Source organism: Homalodisca vitripennis, chromosome 6 (assembly GCF_021130785.1).
Source record: "Homalodisca vitripennis isolate AUS2020 chromosome 6, UT_GWSS_2.1, whole genome shotgun sequence".
In the NCBI taxonomy this organism is placed as follows: domain Eukaryota; kingdom Metazoa; phylum Arthropoda; class Insecta; order Hemiptera; family Cicadellidae; genus Homalodisca; species Homalodisca vitripennis.
Genome location: NC_060212.1, coordinates 155,944,893 through 155,968,819, shown reverse-complemented (window position 1 = coordinate 155,968,819; position 23,927 = coordinate 155,944,893). Strand labels below are relative to the sequence as shown.

Genomic DNA, 23,927 nt, shown 5'->3' with positions numbered 1-23,927 from the left:
TTACACATTTAAACTGTACGGCCCATAATTTGACAGTATTTGAACAGCTGTTATTTAAATCAGCTGTTGCTGTAATTAAAATGCAAAATTTTTTAGCTTAGAATCACACTCACATTAGCTGCTGTGCCTCTATATTTTGGAAACAACTTTGTTTTGTATGAGTAAATGTGCCTTAACCAGAGGCCGAGACATACACATGTATGAGACACGTGGCAGAGCAAACTACCGAACTGGGAGACACAGAACGGTGGTTTATGAACACCAACCCTCACAAGCGAGTGTTAATTTCCTCAACAGACATCCTAATTTAGTTCAGCCAAAGGCATTAAAGACTCACCTTAAACGCTTTTGAGTGTCTCGAGCATTCTATAATGCAGGTTTTTGGAATTTGACTGGGAGATCGCCCAATTAGAAGACTAACTCCGCTATACTAAGTGGGTTGCATTGGCGATGAATAAAAGAGGTGTGATTGTAATATTGTATGAATGAATGTGTATTGTTTTTATGAATGTCTGAAATTTTAGAAAACCTATATTGACGTTTGCCAAACAATGTACATATTGTTGCTTCAGTAAAGAAGATTTTGATTTCTAATTATATACAGATACACAGCTCTGAGAAGCCGACTCCTGTCAGAAGGCAACTAAGATAGGTTTCGTAACAGTTTTCAAATATAATATAGTAAAAGTTAGACTACATTTTTTCTTATATCTGCACTGCTAGCAGTACTTTGTACAAAATTTCGTAGGTGTTGCACGTTTAAAACCACTGCTGGTTTGAGTGAATTATATTTCCGACGCCTTGTTACCACCATCAAGAAAATACGTCACAAAGTTTATAACTATGGCCATTGTAATTTACTTCATTCTAAGTATATTTTATTCCCTAGTTGGTTTTGTCTCATTTCCCAATTAAGAACAAATATATTACAGATCAGAGAAGCCCACTTCTGTCAAAAGAGAACTAAGATGGGTTTTATATCAGTCTTTAAATTTATAGTAAAAGCTTTTTTGTTTTAGAAAATTTAAAGCCGCACATTAGTACATTAATTTAAAATAACAGTCCAGTGAAAATTTATCTAGTACAGTTCTTGTTGAGTGCTCCAAAGAGAGTCTTCATAGTCAAATTCTGACCATCTTATGTTTTAGGACATTTTCTATGGTAAATGAGTACTTACCTAATCGCTGATATCTAAAACTGTGTGTTTTGTGGTTACTCCTTAGATAATTTACTCACTATAAATGTAAACAAATTAAAATTAATAAACCATGTTTATACAGAACAGTTGATTAAATTTGAAAGGCCCTTTCAATCAATATTTCACAACTTTAGAGACAATGATGGATTTTTCGTTACTTTATAGACCAGTAGGGCATAGCCTGGAGGGGTTTTCAATATAATAATAGGCCTATATTTATCCTATTCACTGTAAAAAATGTAAAATGAAAATATTTACCATAGTTACTTATTATCACTGTATTTTACTGTTCATTGTGAAAAAAATTATACCAAATACAGTTAATTTTGCAGTAAAAACCATTTTTTTTACAGATTTTAGAAAAATAACTTGCAAAACTGGGAAAAAAAACGGCTTGGTCAGCTGGAAAAAAAAATACTAAGAGCAGTCGAAGAGTTGATACAATGAACAAATTTATAATTTAAAGCCCAGAAATTAAAAAACTTTGCTGATTAAATAAAATGGCATTAATTATTAGTATTAAATACATAATGTAAATTATTGAGTAGATAAAATAGTGACATTACATTCAGGGGAAGATAATTTCTAAACTGGAAAATTGGGAATGAGGCCTGGCTAAACTACATTCAAAATATCATAGTACAGTAATTGAAAAGCTATTATTTTTTTAAATCTTGTTCAGTTCTCAGTACTGGAAATAATTTTTACAAAATTTGACATATTGCAGCTTAAGATTATAACAAACTAGCTGTTTCCCGCGGCTTCACACGCGTCTCTTAAGCTTTGCCCGTATATTTCTTTGCCTTCAAATAGTGTTTGGCTATTTAATATACGTAACTGTGTTGTAATTGCAGTTTATAATGTGCAGGCGCTTTGATAACTTTTATATCTTGCAGTACAGCCTGGTGGTGAGTTACATCAATGGGCATTGCATATAAACCTTCTACATAGAAAAATACAAATAAATACAAATTTTCATAGTGATCGGTCCAATAGTTTCTGAGTCTATAAAGAACAAACACACAAACATTCATTTTTATATATTATTATTGATCATTGGTGCAATCTGAATTTAAAATTAGGCAATGACGTCTTCTATGCAACCTGCATTACACTACTGATAAAGCACTTTACAATAAAAATTTTCTAAATTTTAAATGTAAACAAATGTTTCTGCCTCTTTGATGAACTTCAGCTGAAAGTATTAACAGCTGTTAAGTATCAGTTCGCTTTGTATTATGTGTCGTAGCGCAGTCTGTCGGATCCAATATAAAACACTCTAACATCAACAACGATTTATAATTAAAAAATTAATTAAATAAACTATTTAAATTGGACCAAATTTACTCTAGTATGTATGCCTATGTTACTTCCAGGAACGTGTAGAATCACTGTACAAAATTTCACGATGTTTTGTGCATTGGTTCCAGAGTTATAACGGAACATACAAACAAACATTCGCATTTATATATATATAGATTAGTCTTTATGCAAAATTATAGTATATTTTATTTCACATTTTATAGATTTATTCACATAGCATGTTTACCTTGTGTCATTTAGTACGGTTGTTATTGCAGTGTGAAATGTCTCTTCTGTTATAGTCAAGAAGTCCAACTTCACTCCAACACCAAGATCCTCATAGTACTTCACATTATACCTTAAAATAAAAACAAACATCATACCCAATGAACACCATGTACTTTTCAAATCAAGAAAAAGTTTTTTAATTTTTTTTATTGTAAACTTTACTACCTATTAAAAACATTGTTTTCCCTACTAAAACATAAAGAAATCAACAAATGTAGTAAATTGTACCTTTGGTCTCCAAAAAAAGGAATCCCAACTACAGGAACACCAGCGTGCAAAGTCTCATACTGACTGAATACTCCACCATGGGTAATAAACAGCACACAGTTTGGATGCTCTGTTCACATGAAAAAGTTTCAGAATTAGCATAATTATAATAAACATAAATCGTTTTTTATCGTTTTTATCGATTATACGCTGATTACTCAGCTGGAACAACTGCTCAGATGAGCGTAATGATTGCGTTGCCGCGTTTGACACCTAGAAGCATCGGTCCACCCAAATGCTACTAAATAAGGGGCACAACGTATTTTTGGCTGAGCGTTAGCGAAGCCTATCACTCAAGAGGCTAGAACAATTTCATTTCTGTCTGGATAGACAATCCACACAATATCTCAAAAACGAACTTATCTATAGACTTGAAATATTGCATGAAGCTTCATTTCTCTACAGGCAACAATGAGTTCGATTACGGTACAAGTCACTCCTTGGGAGCGACACACTTTTACATTGAACTATGGGCATGATGGCATCAAGAAAATAGCAGAATAAATACATTCGTGAACAATTTTAAGTATAAACATATTGACACGTGGCATATTAACATATGTAGCTTATTCATACAGTAAAAATAAAAATAAAAGGTCAGTGTTTAAAGTTAGTGACAAGATTTGGTTTCAGCGCACTCTCTCTTGCGTTGTAGTACCTTCACTAACTCACCAGAACTGATAATATGAAAATCTAACTCAATGAACAAATGTGTGAATGTTTAATGTGGCTAGATATTTTGAGAAAGGTATGTTTAGCCTTTTACATACTTATACATGTGAACGGATATTAACCCTTCTAAATTGATTTCAGCACTGTTAATAATAATTCCTATTCCAGTTCACTGCTTGTTTCAAACTGACGAGATTTAAAAAAAGATTTAAAATAAATTGATTAGATCTTTTCTAGCTAACAAAGCCATAGTGGAATTTAATTCTGGAAGAAAATTAGTCTTTCTGTTGATTATTAATTATAATCTTTACTCAATTACATTGGGCCTTAAAAATTAAATGACATAAAAACAGATTTTGACACAAATTTTGCTGAAGAAACGTCAAAACCATTAATTGACTTTTTGAAAGATAAATTAAATTTAACAATGTCAAAAATAAAAACAAGTACAACATGATATATACTTTTTTTATAAAAGAGGGTCAGGTTTCCTGGGCCTGGCAGTCGCCTCTCAGCCATCCGGCTTATTGTGCACTCTTCCCGGTTTAAGCTATGTCAAATCCCAGGCCTTTACACAATCACGAGATCTTTTGAACAATGCTTGCCTGTTCGTACTCCTCTTCAGTATGCCTAAGAAAACCTAGGGAATTTGCTCTGTAATGCCGGACATTCAAATATCACATGATCAGCTGTTTCATCAGCCTCGCCACATTTCCTGTACAGTGTTTCCTGAACCGGAATACCTGTTCTGTTCAGGTGGCTTCGGAATAACAAAATGACCTGTAATAAAACCAGTCATCTTACAGTTCTCCGTTTTACTCATTCTAACAGCATCTGCTGCAATGTTCCTTGGTGGTCCATTGAGCAACCGCTTTGCTTGTACGTTCCCCTCAGTTCTCCTCCAATGTTGTTGGTGATTGTTAAACACCCACTTGGCAACTAATCTTCGTGCTAAGTTATTGGAAATCCCACACGTTGGTTCACTTGGCTTCTAAGTTAGCACAACTGTGTATCCCTTCATTACCTGTAATTCCTCTATGCCCAGGCATCCATGTTATAATAACTTTATTAGTTTTAGCCAGTAATTTCATGAACTTATGACATACATGCAGAGCAGCCCTGCTGTCAGAGTTAATGTAGATGGTTTTACCTTTTTTAGCCTCTTTCCACATTAATTATCGTGCATTCCGCAAGGGCTGTAACTTCAGCCTGAAAGACAGTTGCCAGTTTGCCTAGGATAAAGCTAAAGCTAGCTCTAGGTCTAGCTCCCCAGACACCTGCCCTAGTACTCCTTCAAAGTCTTCAGTCCGTTCATGTACCAGGTCAGAGCCTTCATCATGTAGACAGGTTGTGTTTGACCGCTCCTCTCTTTCAACAACGTTGACTTGAAATGGTTTTTCCCAGTCCATAACCTTTGACATTCTGTAAGACATCATCTCTTGAATTTCTAATTTGGGAATGTCAGAGATCTTGGAGTGCTTGCCAGCATGGTGATGAAGCCAGTTTCCATTGTACTGCAGTCTGTAGGCAGCCATCCTAGCCTCTTTATGACATATATGTCAAGAGATGGGAGGTTTAGCATTACTTCCATGTCAGTAGTTGGTGTGCCTTTCATGGCGCCCATTGACCCCAAGCACACCAACCGCTGTTCCTTTGACGGCTATTTTTGCGGCAGTCACCTGTGCCCCTTGGTCACCATAACAATGAGCCATACACCATCATCAGTCTAATGACTCTGGTGTATAAACAATATGACATTTTGGGTCTATGCTCCCATGTGCATCCTACCACACATCTAACCATCATCAATTTATTCTGAGATCGGCTGATTATGTATTCCAGATGACTGTTTCAGGTGAGTTTATCATCCAGTTTGATTTTTAGATACTTTAACTCCCTGCTTACCTGTATCTGGCCCCCACATAGAACTGGCTTTGTAATTTCCAGCTTCCTCCTATTTGTAAATGGTATTATGACAGTCTTTGAAGGATTCACTGCTAGTCCTTCACACCATCGCTCCACAGTAGACAGTGCTATATTATTTCTAAGCATGTGACCATATGCTTGCCTGTAATGAGTATGACAACATCATCTGCATAGTCCTGAACATACATGCCCTGTTCATTCAGAGACCAAGTCATCCACAACCATATTCCACAAGCTTGGTGACAGTACACCACCTTGTGGACATCCTCGCTGCGTTTTGACTTCTTTTGTGACTCCACACAGAAATGCCTGTCCTCTTCTGCTCTTAAGCATGTTCTTTATCCATCTAACAACAGTTTTCTCAGTACCATTGGATGTAAGCTTAGACACTATTGAGTGAGTATTCATGTTATCTAAAGCTCCTTCTATATCCAGGAATACTGCTACAGCTATTTCCTTAGTGCAATAGCTTGCTCAATCTTGCCAACCATATAATGTAGGGCTGTTTCACAAGATTTACCTTTCTGATAAGCATGTTGGGTTTGTTTGTAAGGGACAATTGATGAGAACTGTGTCCCTTAAATGCCTATCTAAAACATTTTCCATCTTAAGGAGGAAGTCTGTAAGCCTTTGCAACTTCATAGGAGTATCTACCTGGCTTCGGGATAAAAATAACCCTAGAGGTCCTCCCAAGATTAGGGTATGACTCCTGTTGCTGGGCTCGTTATAAACAATCTTAGGAGTGGAGGTATCTCCTAGTCCACACTTTCCTGCAGGAAAGCAGGAAAAATGCCATCGGTACCTGGTGAATTGAACTGCTTAAAAGACTTTAGGTCCCATTTGATCCCTGAATAGTTGATGACAGTTTTGCACAGTTCCAGTCCTCCTTGACGAGCTCTCTCTAGGTTCTTGCCGACATTCACTAGCAACTGTTTCACTGGTCTGGAAAGATCCTGGGAAGTGTGAGTTCAGTAAACACTAAAGGGTCTCCTCAGAATCTTTTGAATGAGTCCCACCTTCACTAAGTATAGTACCCACCACATTTATGGGGCTTTGAGCTAGGATTTTTTGAAGTTTTACACAGTTTTGCACCTTGATACAACAACATGATATAGAACAAGCTATTTAGCAAATTTTGTTCCAGAATTTCTTATTTCAGTCATTAAAAACCCACAATTTAATTTTTAGAATATAATGACAATGAAAATGAAGTAATTATTTCGGAAATACAAAATTGTAGTTAAAATGATACTGACAAAATTATAGAAACTAATACAATGGTAATAACGAAAGTGTATAAATATTTTATTATTTTAATATTTAGAAGTCTGTGATCATTGTAATATATAAAATGTAAAAAATATTACAAAATATGTATAAAATTAATAGAAAATATAACACTTGTTATGTTAAAGAATTGAGTTTCTCATATTATTTTAAAATATAACAAATATCCATTTAATATAATAAATAAAAAACATTTTTTCAAGATATGTAAATTAACATATTTTGGTTTGCTTTAGATATTAAATAAACTGTAATTAACAGGTAAATTAATAAAGAATATATAGGATACGGTTTAAAATTGAGAATTTTTAAATAAACAAAAAAATCTGTTAGATAAATTATTCAATAAATAAAAGATTATGTTTAACTCACCTAATACGGCCTGTTGAGGAGCCCACTTAATTAGCTTTACATTTTTTGGAAGTCCTGGTAAGTTGTCTATGCCAAATTTCCATAGTACTTTATTGGGTAATTTCCTGAAGGTATTTAGAAATGCTTGCGTGTAGCTATCCGGTAAAACATGCGCAGGCACAATTGTTCCTAAACTGAAGTATATAAAACCTTCTTTGGCATCATCCAGAAAATTCTTAATATTCTGCAACACATATACTATTCTTAGGCTTACATGGCCAGTGTAATGACTCGTCTAAGTTGGTTTGTGTTTTGTTTAAAATTCAGATTGAAAATTAATTTTTTAGCAATTTTGAACAGTTCTGCACTGAAGAAACTGTACTGTAATTACCAGTATTTATTTCTTTACTTCTTGTCTATTTCTCATAGACAAACATAAAAAAATATTGATAACTGTATGATGCAATTAACATCACATGACAATATTTATTCATTCTTTTTAAGTATCAAGTTAAAGCAGCACCTTAAAGAGATATGCTAACATCATATTCATTAAAATTTAATTTTGTGAATATTTATGTTTCTTTATTCAGGGTGGAAGTATAATAATTAATTCTATTAAAATACGTATATAATGTAAATTAAATCAAGAGCTTTGTTTGAATCCTGCTAGTTAAACTACTTAAATTATGGTATATATTTTTGGTCTTATTTCCAAAATTTAGGTAGAAATCAATTCAAAACTTTTAAATAGCAACCCCAGATTGTGATCCTCAAATATAAAAGAGTGTAGCCAATAAATCCAACACCATTTACAGAACTTTTAATTTGATGCAAAATAGAGGTTATAGAAAAGTTGTATTCAGCTTATTTTCTAGAACAAATTTAATGTATATATTGTTTGAAAATGAAACAAAGCACTTTGCGATAACTTTATAATACTATGAAGTGTTTTTATCTCTTTTTAAAGTTTGGAGAGGGAGCAACTCTTATAATATTAACCTTGTTTCGTGATTCACCAAGTGAATAAGCAGTACTAACTGCAAATCAACTTACAAAATAGTTTTAGTTTGTATTTGGCCAATTAAAACCTAATGGTGATCTTTTGAAAGGAAAATTATTTGTCAATATCTTACATTTATTTGCACATATGGTGACTTCATATTGAAATATTAAGTCAAATTTTAACATTTATGATATTGAAGGAAGTGTTTATTATTCAAATAATCTATGAACTTCCAAAACGTGTACAGCCACCATTTTATATCCAAACACATATCTTTTTGAATACATGAAACGTTGTTTTAAAAAGGTATAGCTTTTGATTTTATGTGTGTCATAGAGGAGTGATTTTGTGTGTGTGTCATAAAGAGAGGGAGGGCGGGAGGGGTGAGAGGGGGGAGTGGAGGTTAGTGTACTTCCACCCAGTATACTAGCTAGTGGAAAGGAGGTTAACATAAATAATAGGGCAAGAAAAAAAACAATGCAGAGTTTTAATAGTAGTTACAAAATGTCAGTCTAGCCTCATATTTTTTTCTTTATTTACCTTAACCAATTGCGGATCACTGACGAGCTGGGCTCGTCACGCAGCGGCCGGGCCTAACGGTACGACGACGAGCTCAGGTCGCAAAAGCGGTCTGCTTTTAAGTTTTCCTCCAAATAGTTCTGTTAACGCCTGATAGATCGGGCGATCGTCTTCACTTGTCAACTAAGAGTGTTTAACAATGGTCTACGTTTAGAGTTTTCAAAAGTTTTATAAATATCCTACAGATCGCAGTTGTATGTCGAAGTTGAAAAATCATTCGTATGAGTTTACTCTCTGCTTTTTAGCGCTTCTGATTGGGTGTTTTCCTCAGTTGTTATTATAATACTTTTGAGGTTAGTGACACAGAACTAAACGACGCAGACGTACATGTTGGCGGGTTTAGTTTAGAGCCCTTCAGTATGAAGAAAGTAGTTTGATTAGATCTAAATGAATTTGTTAATTGTACATATTAAATGTATTAAAGAGTGATATATTAATTTTTAAAAGCACAGTGTAACGAGTGAATAGTTAAAAAATAATACCTGAGGTAAATCATCCTGATGAGAAGACATGTGGGCTCCACCAATGGGCACGATGTTGGGTGTATATGGCCTTGTATATTCCAGAGTGTGGTGTGCGTTTGCTAGAGTCAGTGATATATTTCTCAGCATATCAAGGATTGGTGGAGATGTAGAGTTCTTGTAATACTGCTGGATCAACTTCTGGTGCTTGGGTAGGTGGGTCATATGATAAGAGGTCAGAGTTATCACTGTTGATATTGTGTTCTGGAGTCTTTCCATGAATGACATTTTATTTGAAAACGGAAAAGAACGGCTGTCCGGAATATATGGAATGGAAAGTGAATTTCCAGACATGTAGTTCAAAATGGACCAAGTTCCGAACCCTTGGAAATTTACTACTGGCGCTTGGAATTTGTGGCCAAATACTATGAAAGATTCTTGAGCAAATAAAGGTTCTATGAAAACGAGGTCGAATTTTTCTGTTGAGTTCAGTAGCGCTGATATTTTGCTATCTTTCAGCACATCTTCACACACCGTTAGCCCTACTTCCCATAGAGCATCCACACCAAAACCATAAAAAGATTCTTTGCTGCATATTTTGAAGAAGTCGTCAAATTTCCAAGTTTCTGTAACAAATGTTTTATTGTTTGTATAACTTTCTATAGTATTAAATAACGTAAATACATTACTTAGCATATTTATCTATACTTTAATATCTTTACTTACTTATTTTACCACACAATTTCTAAAATATACCTAGTTATTACATCCATTAAGTAAATCTGATTCTTGGTATATTTTAAGAAAAGTGTTAAACATTGCGCGGTAGCCTAACGGTAAGGTTGTTCTCTAATCAAGATGCGACGAGGCATATTTTGCCAACGGTAACACTTCGTGTAATGAACATTGACAGGTGCTACGGCAGGCATGACAGTGGGGGCTATGGCAGTGATCAGAGACGACCGATTGGCAGGCTGTGGCCAGCTGATCGAGAGCTCAGCTACTCTGGAGGTGACGTAAAAGAGAAGAAAATCGAAAGAATAAGAGAGAGTCTAGGGATGCTGTGTAAGTAAGTCGTAGTTACGTCGAGACGTGAGAATATTAATTAAATGTGTAGGGTGCGATAAGCGGACCCGGTTTTTATATCAAAATTGGCAAACGATATTACGTAATCATAACCATCGATATAATCAATCAATACTGATTAATTATTTTGAACTATTAACTTAAATAATCTATACCAACACTTTCAAATAATGCAGTAGGTTAATATTTAAATTTTACATAAGTACCTAATTTTAATTATTTAAAATGTCAGTCAATTTTAGAACACTACACGGCATTCCTTTGAAAGATGATAAGACATGCTTTTCGTGGCTACAGAAAAACCCCTTATGTGAAATTTGTGGGGAACTAACTGTGAGAGGAGCAAATATGGTCGTCTTCAGTTTTCCTAATTTTGGTAATAATAATTTGTTTGATCACTGCAAATATTAATTCATATTTTAATTTAAAACATGTGATTGTTATTGAGGACTATAGATACTTTTATATCGATTGATAGTCTAGGATTTGAGATGCGAATATTAGGTATCGATGACTACATTCGATATGAAAAACCGAGTCCGCTTATCGTACCCCACCCTATTAAATTAACTTGAAAATTTAAATTTCTTGTAATATAAACTTTGCTTGGTTGTCAAGTCAAAATGTGTTACCAAGAAACCGGCAAAAATCTAGAGAGTCAAGTGGAGCGACGATTGGAGGTTATATTTAAAGTGTGGTTGTGAAGCTGATTTTGATCTTGAAAAGTTGGGTTTGCCAAATAATAAAATCATTGATTAAGAAAAATATTCATCACATCCGCCCAGTGGTGAGTGAATTACAATTCATTATGCCAAATAAGAATTCACAACCTACTATTTATTATTATAAATTACAGTAGTTATTGCATATTGCAAACAGCCTGTTGCATGTGTGATTGTCATAACTTACAAGCCATATAACAGTAGTAAGTAGCTATTATTAGCAATTATTACTTTGTAGAGTGTTCTTAATTGATGAGATTTCTTTCCTGCAGCATCCTGTAGACGTTAGTCATATTAAGGTTGGCAATGTGAACAAGCACGTGAGCTGTACCGCATAGTACAGTACTGTATAGTAATTTTGAGGTTAGGTTAGAGGCCATTGAAACATTGATGGCGATACAACTTAGGAATATATATAGGTTATCGACCTAGTGATATATTTATTAGGTTCATCGCCCGTATTTTGGCAAGTAATGAGGCTAAGAGATGATATCGTAGGGAGCTATTCGCCACTCCGCGATTAAATTGTGTAGGATTTGCAACACCATTATTACTTTGTAAGACATATATACATAATTTCAATAAAGATTGATTCACAAAAACTACTTACGGTAATTCTAAGCAATATATGGGTCAACCTCGATTTTTCTCATATTACAATATATTGTTCCAATAGTCAATTAGAGAAGGAAATGACTAGAATTTCTTGCCGGAAAGCAGTTATAGGGAGCAGGCAACTGCCAGACGGTCATATATTGCTTAGAGTTACCTATTAGTGATCAGGGGCACTGACGTGATCTGGGCTTCAAATTTGGAACTACTCGAGTTAATTTTTTTCTAAAAGAGCAAGCAGTGCGAAGCGCTGCGCAGCGGGCAGGCATCGTGCGTGATCCTTTTTTTTTTATTAAAAATTTTTGATAAATTGTTATTATTACATATTACAATATAATGTAGGTAATGTATGTAAAACAATTTTAAACACATAATTACATGCTGGAAAGCAAAGTAAACCAATATAATCCGCCCAATACAAAATCTCCGTAAAAATCTGGTAAAGTAATCTGTGTCATTCCTTTGGCCTGAATCAATTCAGTATAGACGAAGATCACGCACGATGCTTGCCCGCTGCGCAGCGCTTCGCGCTGCTTGCTCTTTTAGAAAAAAAATTAACTCGAGTAGTTCCAAATTTGAAGCCCAGATCACGTCAGTGCCCCTGATCACTAATAGGTAATTCTCGCGGTTGCCTGCTCCCTATAACTGCTTTCCAGCAAGAAATTCTAGTCATTTCCTTTTCTAATTGACTATTGGAACATTATAATGTAATATGAGTTGCCTGCTCCCTATAACTGCTTTCCGGCAAGAAATTCTAGTCATTTCCTTTTCTAATTGACTATTGGAACATTATATTGTAATATGAGAAAAATCGAGGTTGACCCATATATTGCTTAGAATTACCCTACTTACTCCGCCGGGACTCGAAACCCGGCCGGTCTCGTGCCGGTCAAGCATGCTACCACTACACAATGGGGCACTTAATTTTACAATAAAAATTAGGCTATTGCCATTTCTACAAATTTAATGAATTTATATTGACCTGTACATTTTGAAGAAAAACAAGAAAATGTCTAATCTAGTACCTATACCGATTCAGTGTACTATTAATTTATACAAGCAAGATTAATCCAAACATAAAATTGTGTAAAATGTTTGTGCGGGTACTATGGAAACACATCGCAACTAAGAACAATTAGTTTCCATGGCCATAGAATAAGAAAATGTCTAATCTAGTCCTATACCGATTCAGTGTACTATTAATTTATACAAGCAAGATTAATCCAAACATAAAATTGTGTAAAATGTTTGTGCGGGTACTATGGAAACACATCGCAACTAAGAACAATTAGTTTCCATGGCCATAGAATAAGAAAATGTCTAATCTAGTCCTATACCGATTCAGTGTACTATTAATTTATACAAGCAAGATTAATCCAAACATAAAATTGTGTAAAATGTTTGTGCGGGTACTATGGAAACACATCGCAACTAAGAACAATTAGTTTCCATGGCCATAGAATAAGAAAATGTCTAATCTAGTCCTATACCGATTCAGTGTACTATTAATTTATACAAGCAAGATTAATCCAAACATAAAATTGTGTAAAATGTTTGTGCGGGTACTATGGAAACACATCGCAACTAAGAACAATTAGTTTCCATGGCCATAGAATAAGAAAATAGTGAGCAAATCTTTAATCCAAACACTGGACCGACCGTGTCTTATAACACCAGCTAACTTCAATCGCCCTTCTTATCAAAATATGGTATAATTTTGAGCATTATTTTACAGATTACTAAATTAAAGATCACTCATAGTAGGGGTTCGCTTCTGGCCTGGTTGGCTTGGACCCTGGATTATACCTTCCAATTGAACATACACTGAGTACAGCAAAACTAGAAGAGAAAAAGAGTATTGGACAGAAAAGAAGATTTTAGAAACTCAGCTTTATTTTAAGCAGTCAAAACATAAAATGATTTTTAACCGAGGAATCTGACAATCCTATAAAATAGCCTGTATTCCAGTTATTAGTGACAAAAGTAGTATATAAAAATTATCCTCTTCCCAAAAAAAAAGAATGAATAAAAACGAAGTTTGTCTTTTCCCACATGACAAACAGTCCTGTATCCCCACAAGTGCAAGTTCCAGCACCCTCACACTATGAAATATCAGTGTCATAACGCAGTACACCCGCCTGTCCCAGCAGCTGCCTTTGTACAGTGCGTCGTACCACAATAAACAATGAAAAAGGCATTTAAACTATGTAAATACCTGTTTAGGATCTATGTACATAGTAGTTTAAAAGTAATATTGTAACACTATGTAGCCATTAGTCTGAGGTACTGCAGTCTACGAGTATATCGCCATTTCTAATAATAAATAGGTCATAATTGGCTTGGCAGAAGATATTGTACGATTTGGGTGAACAATTTGGTAATGAAATGCCTACAAGGTGGGTATGTAACACTTTCATGTGTTCATAATGATATTTAAAACTCGTGAATTGTATTTTTTCAATTGCATTGAAAAAATATTAAATGTTATGCTGTTAAGGGGGCCACTACTAGCAATTAAACAAAAAAAGTGGTAATTCAATGTAGACCCTAGAGAACGGTTACCAGGTTTTTGGACTTGTAAGGCATGGTTTCGTAGTTACAGGAAAGTAATTGAAGGAGCGGAGGAATTCATTCTTGATTGGTTCTATTAGACTGAGCATTGTTGTACCATCATTCCTGAAAACATTTATCCACAAAAGTACTACTAAATTACACCAACAACAGAATGAACTGGGTGGAACCTTATTTTTATATTGACTAATACAATAAATCGTCACTGTAACTGAATACCCATCCGCCTAAGTATTCTTCCCCTTACCTGTCTACTACCTGGCATTCTACCTCCTAGGTTCAACACAGTAGTAAGACTTACTCTGCCTGTTGAACAGTGATGTGGTCAGCTCCACATAGGTGATGTTGGCAGCACTGCTGGGCGGAGGGTAAGGACTGTACACCACCACCTCGTGGCCCCTTGAGGCAAGCTCTACCAATATTGTGTACTGCATGATACTGTGACTTCTGCTGGGGAAGGGGAATACTGCCAGGATACGGGCACTCTCCACCACTGGGGCACTGAGCACACTCATCACGATGGCCAGCGTTAACATGCCCCTGCAGAGTCCTGTAATATATAACATTCCTAGATTTACCCCAGTGACAAGAGGTGGTGTGTTTAAGTACCAAGTTAAAACTATTGAAGTGATTACCTTTACCTATTAACTGCATCCATAGATGGATTTTTAGTAAAGGTATTCGTTTTAGCGAGTCTTTGTAAACAATTTTGTTTGTAATAATGTACACAAACACATCGTATATACGATATAAGACGATTTTGGTTACTGCAAAGACAAGGAGAGGTACCGTTTCTTAAGTAAGTAAAAAATGAAAATTTTGATAATTGTACGAGAAGTTATAAGTATCTCAAGCAAAATTTTGGGGACACCTTATAATTAGTCCCAAAGGAAAATGGTTGAAGATAAGGATATGGACGTTTTACAGTATGTATATAAAATATTATTGGAAGGGTGGCGTATATTAAAAAAAAATAATTATAAAGAAATATAATTGTTTTGAGAAAACATATTATCAAACACGTAATTTTCATAAATTATGTTTTTGGTATTTACATCACTTAAATGTGACTTACATGAATACAAAATGTGTCACTCTCTGAAGCTACAACTCATGCATACTCTGTACATTTCCACATTTACGTCTTCAACAGTTTGCACTTAAAGCTGAATTTTATGAATTTACTACTTTACAATGACACTCTAAATGTCTAAAATTTCTTGTGGAATGATAAACACATTTGTTCCTACTTTGACTGCCTTAACACTAGTTGTAACATCATTATTTATAGATTGTCCTTCCTGCGTTGATGTTACGCGAGCTTAAGTTACTGCGATAGTCTTCAGTCTACATAATTACTTGTACGACTGTAGATAACTGTGGGGTGCAAGGATTAGATACAAAACAAAACAGCGCCACTGCATCTTCAAGTAAATTTGACTCCATAAGGATTGAATACTAATAATGTTTTAATGCAAGTTAAAAGTTATTAAAAATATAAACAATTACGAGAAACAAGATCAAAACAATTATTGATCTATGTGGATTAAATTTAGTATATCGTCTATCTTGTGTTACACTCTATATCTTATTTTATAACTATTAATTAATGATTTATGTCTTATAATGATATTTATAATTGTTATAAAAATACATCTTCAACAGCTTTAGTTTCAAATTTTAGTATCCACGTACGGCAATGACGATATACGGTCATTACGACAGCTTAAGTCATCGGACACCTTCTTGCTAAACTGGAGGGTACGGAGTTGGCGGAACTATGATGCTCTGGGAGTTACCTCTCTCACCGAAGGTTGTTTGTCAGATTTGGTTTTGGTTCCATGGTATCCTCTCCCTTCATCGCTAGTTCTGGTGTACCTCAGGGCTCCCACTTTGGACCCCTCCTCTTCTCAATCTTTGTCAATGACATCAAGGAGGCCATCACACTCCCCTTTCTACTGTTTGCGGACGACATCAAGATTTTCGTTGAGGTTTTACCTTGTCGGGATAGCCATCGTTTACAGAGGGCTCTGGATATCAACTTTGGTTTGTGCTCTTCTAATTAGATGTCAGTGAGCAAGACAAAACAAAATCAAAAGCATATACGCGTAGTAGAATAACAACTGATAACCTTTTTTATCTTAGGTTAGGCAAATTTAAAAACAATGGATTGAATATATCAAAACCAAACTGTTATAAACGGATAGCCAGCGATCTTAATCTTTTAGAGTTAAAACGACACTCATTAACATATTGTATGTAAAATGTGCAATCTTTGATTGTATTAATTAGGTGAATGCGTTTAAAGCTTAAATTAAACTATTGAAAAACCGTGTCTACCTAAGGATTCAGTTTGACTATGAGTATAGTGTTTAAGTAAGATATCATTGTCTAACCGATGTTTATTTTTTGTTTGTGTCTTATTAAGTGAGCTTAACTATTTTTACTTAACTATATTAGCGTAGACTAAATGAACTAAATTTTAAAAGATGACTTGATTTACAGGCACAGGAACATGTATCATATAATTAAAATGAGATTTGTATTCTGTTCGTAAGTTAAATATTTTCATCATTAAATTTAAAAATAGTAAAAACACTATGTGTCTGAGATGCTTGAGAACAAATATAAAATAAAACTAGTTTAAGAATGCCCGTGAATTATCAAATAAATAAAACTACGTTAATGAACGCCACAGTTATACTTTATAATACAAAACTTTGCTTTTTTTTACGCCCAAAACATTTTCCTGTTATCAAGTATAACAAACAATAGAATGTTGAAAATGTTCGAAATCTTGTTATCCTTTCAAATTATTCTTCGCCAATACTGATTATTTTACAAATACTTACAATTGCGTCAAACATTATATGTGGATAGAAAATCCTTTGTTTGTCTAAAAAACGGGGAATTAAATAATCTAACTAAAAAAAACTCTAAATTTTAAAATTTCCTACAAAACTACTCGAGTATAATGGCGCTCGTTTAACAGTCGCTTAAATAAGTATAAAAGCTCCTGAAATATCATTTCTAACTAAATTCATTAAATTCGCGACAAATTAAAGTCGAAGATGACCCAAGATGTGAATACATTTTTATGTAGGAGGGCGCGAGTGTGCCCTCGACTCATTCAGATGCAGTGCGGGGATGTAATCACGTCGGTTGACGACACAATGTCGCTGATTGACAAGCCAAACCATTGCCGACAACAATGGCACATTGGCAAATCTTTTGTCGCCGTTTTACAATTACCTCTTCATTGTTCCTGACTTAACTCGTTGCTCCCCACTTTGCCTCCACTGTTGTACTCATTATAGTCTAATTAATGCCATAATCCAATTTAAAGCGATGAGTTTTGTCTGAATTTCAGCTGCACTATGCGGATTGTTCTCGGAATAATAGTAAAGCTGAGTGGTTGACATGCTGCTTAGTTGATGGCACTACAAAGAGTCAGGGTTGGTGTAAAATTATTTATTGTTTTGTGCCATGTGACGGATGGCGTGTTAAGTAGTGTCAATTAATAGAGAGTGTATCTAAAAAAAATACGGTGACATTAAACAATCTGTTATTCCATTTTAAGGTAAACAGAAAAAGTAATACACCGAAAACGTAAGTTTTGTGAATAGATCTCCTCAAAATCTTTTTATCATATTAATATTTCGCCAGTCAAACGTATCTAAGATAAAAAAAAAGTTAAGGCAGGTTTCAAATTTTAAAAATATTGGTGGAAATACGGCCTGTAGATACACAATACATAAATAATAACGCTCTAAAACTAACTAAATAATTTCATATACTTTCATACAAATTCATAATCCCATTTATGGTGTGCAAAAATGTGTTATAGTACAGGGATGCTACAGGTCAGGGAAAAAAACAGGACTGGAAATCAGGGAATTTCGACGTTGGTCAGGGAAAAATATAAAATCCCTTTACACAAATAAACTTACTGCCACCGCGCCGAGTCCAAGCCTGCAGACGACGTCAATCTTTTTGTATTTATTAAACTGTGTTCACTTTATTTTTTGATTTTTTTATATTTGCCACCCTGTTAGCCTCAACACCGCTTTTTTCCACCCATTAATTGCCAAAAACCATGGGGATTGCGTCAAAAAAAAGTCAGGGAAAAATGAAAAATTTGGTCTGGAAATAAGGGAAAAGTCAGGGAATTTCATTATTGGACTCCTGTAGCAACCCTGTAGTATATTAATGTGTAAAAACTTGTAAAATTCAAACAATTGAATCATACGAATCGGATAACTGACGAATGAATAATCACAACCATGAGCTGGTTTTTTTTTATTTGACAGTTGTTCCATATCTAGTAAAGTGTTACTATTACACTGTTTTAGTACAACGATATAAATGATTGCATATTGTACGACCTGTCCAGAATGTAAATTGTTTAGGAATTTGCAAATGTAAGTTAAACGCGATGACACAATTTGTACTTAACAACAGACAAGAAACGAAACCAATAAGAACTTTAATTTTTTAACTACTGTATGTGGAACCCATGCTTCAACCTTCCTAATTTAAATCAGAAGTCTGTCTCCTATCCACAGTCAAAAAGTGCTATCAAGTTTTGAAATACGTATAAAGTTTCAAATTTAGTTTAAAATCAATTATAGATCTATGTATAGTTCTGATAACAGACAGTTCAGAAATCGAGTTAGTAAAAATGCATTAAAACACACACACAGAGTTTTTAATACCACTCAAAATTGTTTAGGGGTTATTATAGGTGCAGAATTCACCCCTCCCATCCCATGGATGTAATTTCGAGGACGATTGCTATAATTTGTTCTTATTGTAAAAACTTATTAACAAATCGTTCAGTTATATTTGGATAACATTAAATAGCTTTTTACTTGCTGTACGAAGTTGTACGGGTTAAGAAGTGATAACTTCCGATGACCTCTCTTCCGTTTCTTATGAGTGTGTAACGGGTCTATTTTAGGCGTTTTACTTTAAACGGCCATTATGTAAGATGTCCTCTGCACGTCTACCTCGAGACGTCTGCGGAACCGATTTCAACATTATTTAGACTAGAAAATTTATATTTATTACTTTAATAATAAATACTTGTCAACATTCTGATTTTTTTATCACCTTACAAATATATAAATTTTGTTTCCTGTTTTTGTTTGTTTCTTGGCGTTTCCCCATCAATATATCGGTTTTGATAATATTATTTCCAAAAATACTAAGTACACGCTATACTTTGAAATGAAATCTACACTCAAATCTCTGGTGGTAGGGGGTTATTGTAGACTATTTCTAGAAATATGAAACGAATGTTTCTGAGGATTTTTAGATGAACATTAAAATTGTGCCCTAAGAAGACTCTACTCTACAATCTATATATATATATATATATATATATATATATATATATATATATATATATATATGAGTTTGTATGTATATCCTTTATAGAATCGTAAACTATTTGACCGATCATTATGAACATTTGTATGTATATGTATTTTTCTACGGAGAAGGTTTATATGCTATGCCTATTGATGTATCTCGCCACCAGGCGGCACTGCAACAGTTAAAAGTGTTTAAAACTCCTGTACACTATAAACTGCGATTACGAGACAGTTAAGTATATTCAATAGCGAAAAACTATTTGAAGGCGCTAAGCTTTGATGTATATTTGTCTTCAAAATACATTTCTGCTTGAACTTAAAGCTTGAGACCACTTTATAATAAAGTACATGTACGTAGACAATGGCTATAAACATACACTTTTGAGAGATTTTCTTGATCGTGGCAACAATACAAACTCTACATCGTCGTTGGAAATATAATTCACTTGAACCAAAAGTGCACATACACGGGCAAAGCTTACGAAAAGCGTGCGAAGCCGCGGGAAACAGCTAGTAATTTATAAATGACATAGTATTTACGAAAATATCATAATAATTTCGTTAAAGTTTGTGTAAAATATTCAACATGTAAGATTTCTAACCAAAACAATACCTATTTCCAGAATTCTGTTGAACGAATAAGCCTTAAACTCTTGGAAAGAATTAATTAACAGATTCGCTCTTAAAATTCGAGAATATTTCAAATTAATTTTAAGTTAAAAGTTTATAAACTAACCATAATAATCCAAACAGTTATATAAGTCATTATCAATTGAGGAGCTGAAAGACTTTAATTTCTGTTTGTCCACACGATACCTCGGAAACGAACTGAATTATAGTTTTTAAATTTTGCATGAACCTTTTTTCCTATACTGACAAGAATGAGTTACATTTTGATGCTGTCAACCTATACAATTTAGCTGAGCATCATTGAAGCCTATCACTCAGTGTGCTGGTTTAATTCCTCGTGACTTCCAAGAATCGCTTATACATTAAAACGGAATTTTATTTTGTTAAGTTTTTAGAAGCTATAATCTTCCAGTTTTAGCTCGGCATTAACAATAAAATTATTAATATTTTATTACTGCCACTTAAAGAACAAAATTAATTAAACTGTAACTGTATTGCCTCTGAATTCTAATAAACTTCTTTTCTCCCAATTCAACATATTATAATTTTAAACAACTCTTGAGTTTTCCGTTCCATTCTGCGTCTAAATATCGCTCATGCATTTACATTTTTGGAATATTCCGTTTTGCTGTGGCCATCTTACCAACCTGATATGATATTTATTTTTTGACGTGACAACGTCTTAAATTAGGTTGCGGCTCAGAGTCACTCATGAAAAAGTGTAACGCCCGGTAACGTTACGATGCCCGTCCAGTGGGTCCGCCGCGCACGGGATAAAGCAGATAACTGTGGGTCCGCCGCACGGGATAAAGCAGATAACTATGTTTATTCGTGAAAATGTGGAGTGCTTAGATTCGTCATTTACAACAACTAAAACAATAAAGGTAAATAATTGTACACGATATTTCATTATCGTAAACTATGATTGATTGATTAATTGTTAGATTGACACAAAAGTTGAGAAACTGAGTTTATAGGTTATGTCATACTATTGACAAATGTTGATAGTGTTAAGTAAATTATTAGTTTAAATCACTCTGCAATCAATCGTAATTCAGTCGATTGAGAAGAAACAGCGCGTAATGCTAGTCAAACATTAAAAATAACAAATTATAACCTCTAACCTGTCATAACAGTGCGACCAAACAAACGAACTAAACCGACCAATCACCACGCGCGGAGTTAGAATTTAACTGTGTTTAGCAAGAATTTCAAATTCCAATTTTAGTAAATGTTTTATTCAACTTTACCATTTACAATAAAAAAATTGTAATTAATTTCAAATTATGTACAATGTTTTAGTAAACAAAATATATTTCTATAGTTAAAATTTGTGCAATTCTTATTTTCATTCAATTCCTTGTTCCTATTGTGCAATTTAATAATATTCATATCAATAAATATTCTACCGAGAAAAAGACGTTGTCACGTAAAATCTTCGCCCGTAAAACCGACTTTACAGGCAACCATAATTTTTTATAACTTATTGTGTTATTTATTGCGTAGTTATGGTCTTAATGCGATTTTAATAGGACGATTATGTTACGCAACTGGGGTTATCCTTCCAGTGATATTGATTTGTTTTAAATATTCTGCTAAGATAAACCAACCATACTGTGGCTAAGATAAGGTATCCTACCCTGAGCCTAAGTACGACCAACCTCGCATGGTGCTGTAGTCTCTGCCGCACGACGCGTACTACTGTGCCAATACATACTCCCCGGCTTCATCTACTTACACTTTAATGAGCCGAGATAACGTATCGGAGACCCTTCCGGCTAATCAATGTTTCACGCCTTGTTTGCCTTCCATTATCTCCCTCGTATTTCTGTTATTGTTGGACCGCGCCCGAGTAATGAGCTGGCTCCTGGGTTATTCCTCATAATCCAAACATACCTCAGCTTCTGTTGGCTTACAATTTGATTCTCATAATATGAGTGAAGAAGGACATAAGGACCAACTTTACCTGTTGAATTAAACATTGATGTAATGTAGACGTTTGGTTATCTATTGCTAACTTCCTATTGTTGAGTGTAAACTGAAAATAATTCGGAACGGATAAAGAGGAAATTTCTCGGTATGAACAATTTTTAAAATAAATATTTTTGTGTATTCTTTTAAGATATAGTAAATTACAGCTAGCCAAAAGGAATTCTTTTATTTTAAGGAATTATTTTCTAATTATGTCAGAATGAGGAGCTCTTAAGAAGAGTTATTCTCATTTTACGGTTGCTCAGCGAATCATGGGTCATAATATAATGTTTAATGAGAGCAAAATAATCGCAGAATAATGCCTTCTTAAAATTTATCTACAGAATTAATCAATAAATTGATTTTAGTCAAAATTTATATATATATTTTTTTTCGGAAATGAAAAACTAATAACTTTGGTGCGTTGTAGCGCTCGAACTATGAGAGTGGTAGGCAATCCACGCACACCAGCTTGTTCCTCACAAAACAGAGGAAGGGATATTGATGCGCACGCACTCCTTTTTCATCATTAGCTTTGTTGCCGTCAGCTACAAACATCGCCATTTCCGTGTTTGTAAAAAAAAAAACATATAGGAACTTTGTGAGATCATCAAACTGTGAGTGATTTTTTTTCTAGTTGCCACAATAGCATTTATTTACTCCATATCTTATGTTAAAACAACGTACCAATTATTAAGATGATTGGACATTTATTTTAGAAGTTATAAATTTTAATGTTTCAAAAAACAGGTGTTTCCTCCAAAATTGTAAAATCACAAAAAAGTTCATATTTTGAAAGATTTTATACATAAAGTAATGAAAATCACACCAAAATACTTCGTTTTCACTGCGTTAATGGGGAAATATATAGAGTTAGCCAATCTGCTGTTAGTATAGGGACACAAGTAGTATATCACTTTATGTGGGGTGTCCCTAAACTTTCTGACAACACTGTATATATATATATATATATATATATATATATATATATATATATATATGTTTGTAACTTATATAACTTTCAGGTATATTTCAAAACATAAAACCGTGTTTTCGTTTAAAAACATTTTCTGAACATTATTACTATCAACATCACGTTACAGTCATGTTTAAACAATGTAACAACCGCAACCCCTGAAACTTCTCTATCAATACTTATGGATAAGTCAATCTTTAACTGTTTAATAATATTAATTTACCACGAACAGTAAACATACAGAGGTAATTAATTGACAATAGGATAAAAATTATAAACAGTACAATAAAGGCATAAGGATGAAAGTATATAACCAAGACATTTTGGAAAATTAAATATTTTTGAAATGTAAATGATGAACTTGTTCTGTTGTGTTCTTGCTTTCTAAATGTAAAATTCACATTTTATATTTTTTTTAACCCTCAGTTTTGATAATTTAAGATCTTTATTCTGTTAATAATGTTCAGATTCATTTAATGAAGATAGATTTAAACCATGATAGGAGATAAATTTGAACATATAAGTGCCAGTATAATATGAAGATCGTCAGAGACTTTTAGCATTTAAAAATTTTAAAACCCCAAGAAATTGCAATTTTCCTTCAAAAAATTCTTTGGTCTAAAAAATTATTCGGTTATAATTAAATG

The 23,927-nt window shown here is 33.9% G+C and overlaps 1 protein-coding gene across 2 annotated transcripts in view; it reads right to left on the bottom strand.

The window, feature by feature from the left end:
• Positions 1 to 22,110, bottom strand: part of LOC124365040 (UDP-glycosyltransferase UGT5-like) — a 36,612-nt gene extending 14,502 nt beyond the window's left edge. The window contains exons 1-6 of one of the 2 annotated variants that reach the window (XM_046820937.1): positions 21,995 to 22,110; positions 14,630 to 14,878; positions 9,359 to 9,963; positions 7,313 to 7,535; positions 3,017 to 3,125; positions 2,748 to 2,858 (exon numbers count right to left, since the gene is read on the bottom strand). In XM_046820937.1, coding sequence (XP_046676893.1) covers positions 2,748 to 2,858; positions 3,017 to 3,125; positions 7,313 to 7,535; positions 9,359 to 9,963; positions 14,630 to 14,878; positions 21,995 to 22,001 — 1,304 coding nt within the window. In that variant the 5' untranslated portion in view covers positions 22,002 to 22,110. The remainder of the gene's footprint in view (positions 1 to 2,747; positions 2,859 to 3,016; positions 3,126 to 7,312; positions 7,536 to 9,358; positions 9,964 to 14,629; positions 14,879 to 21,994) is intronic. The other variant, XM_046820938.1, reaches the window with a different exon arrangement.
• Positions 22,111 to 23,927: the final 1,817 nt, after the last annotated feature.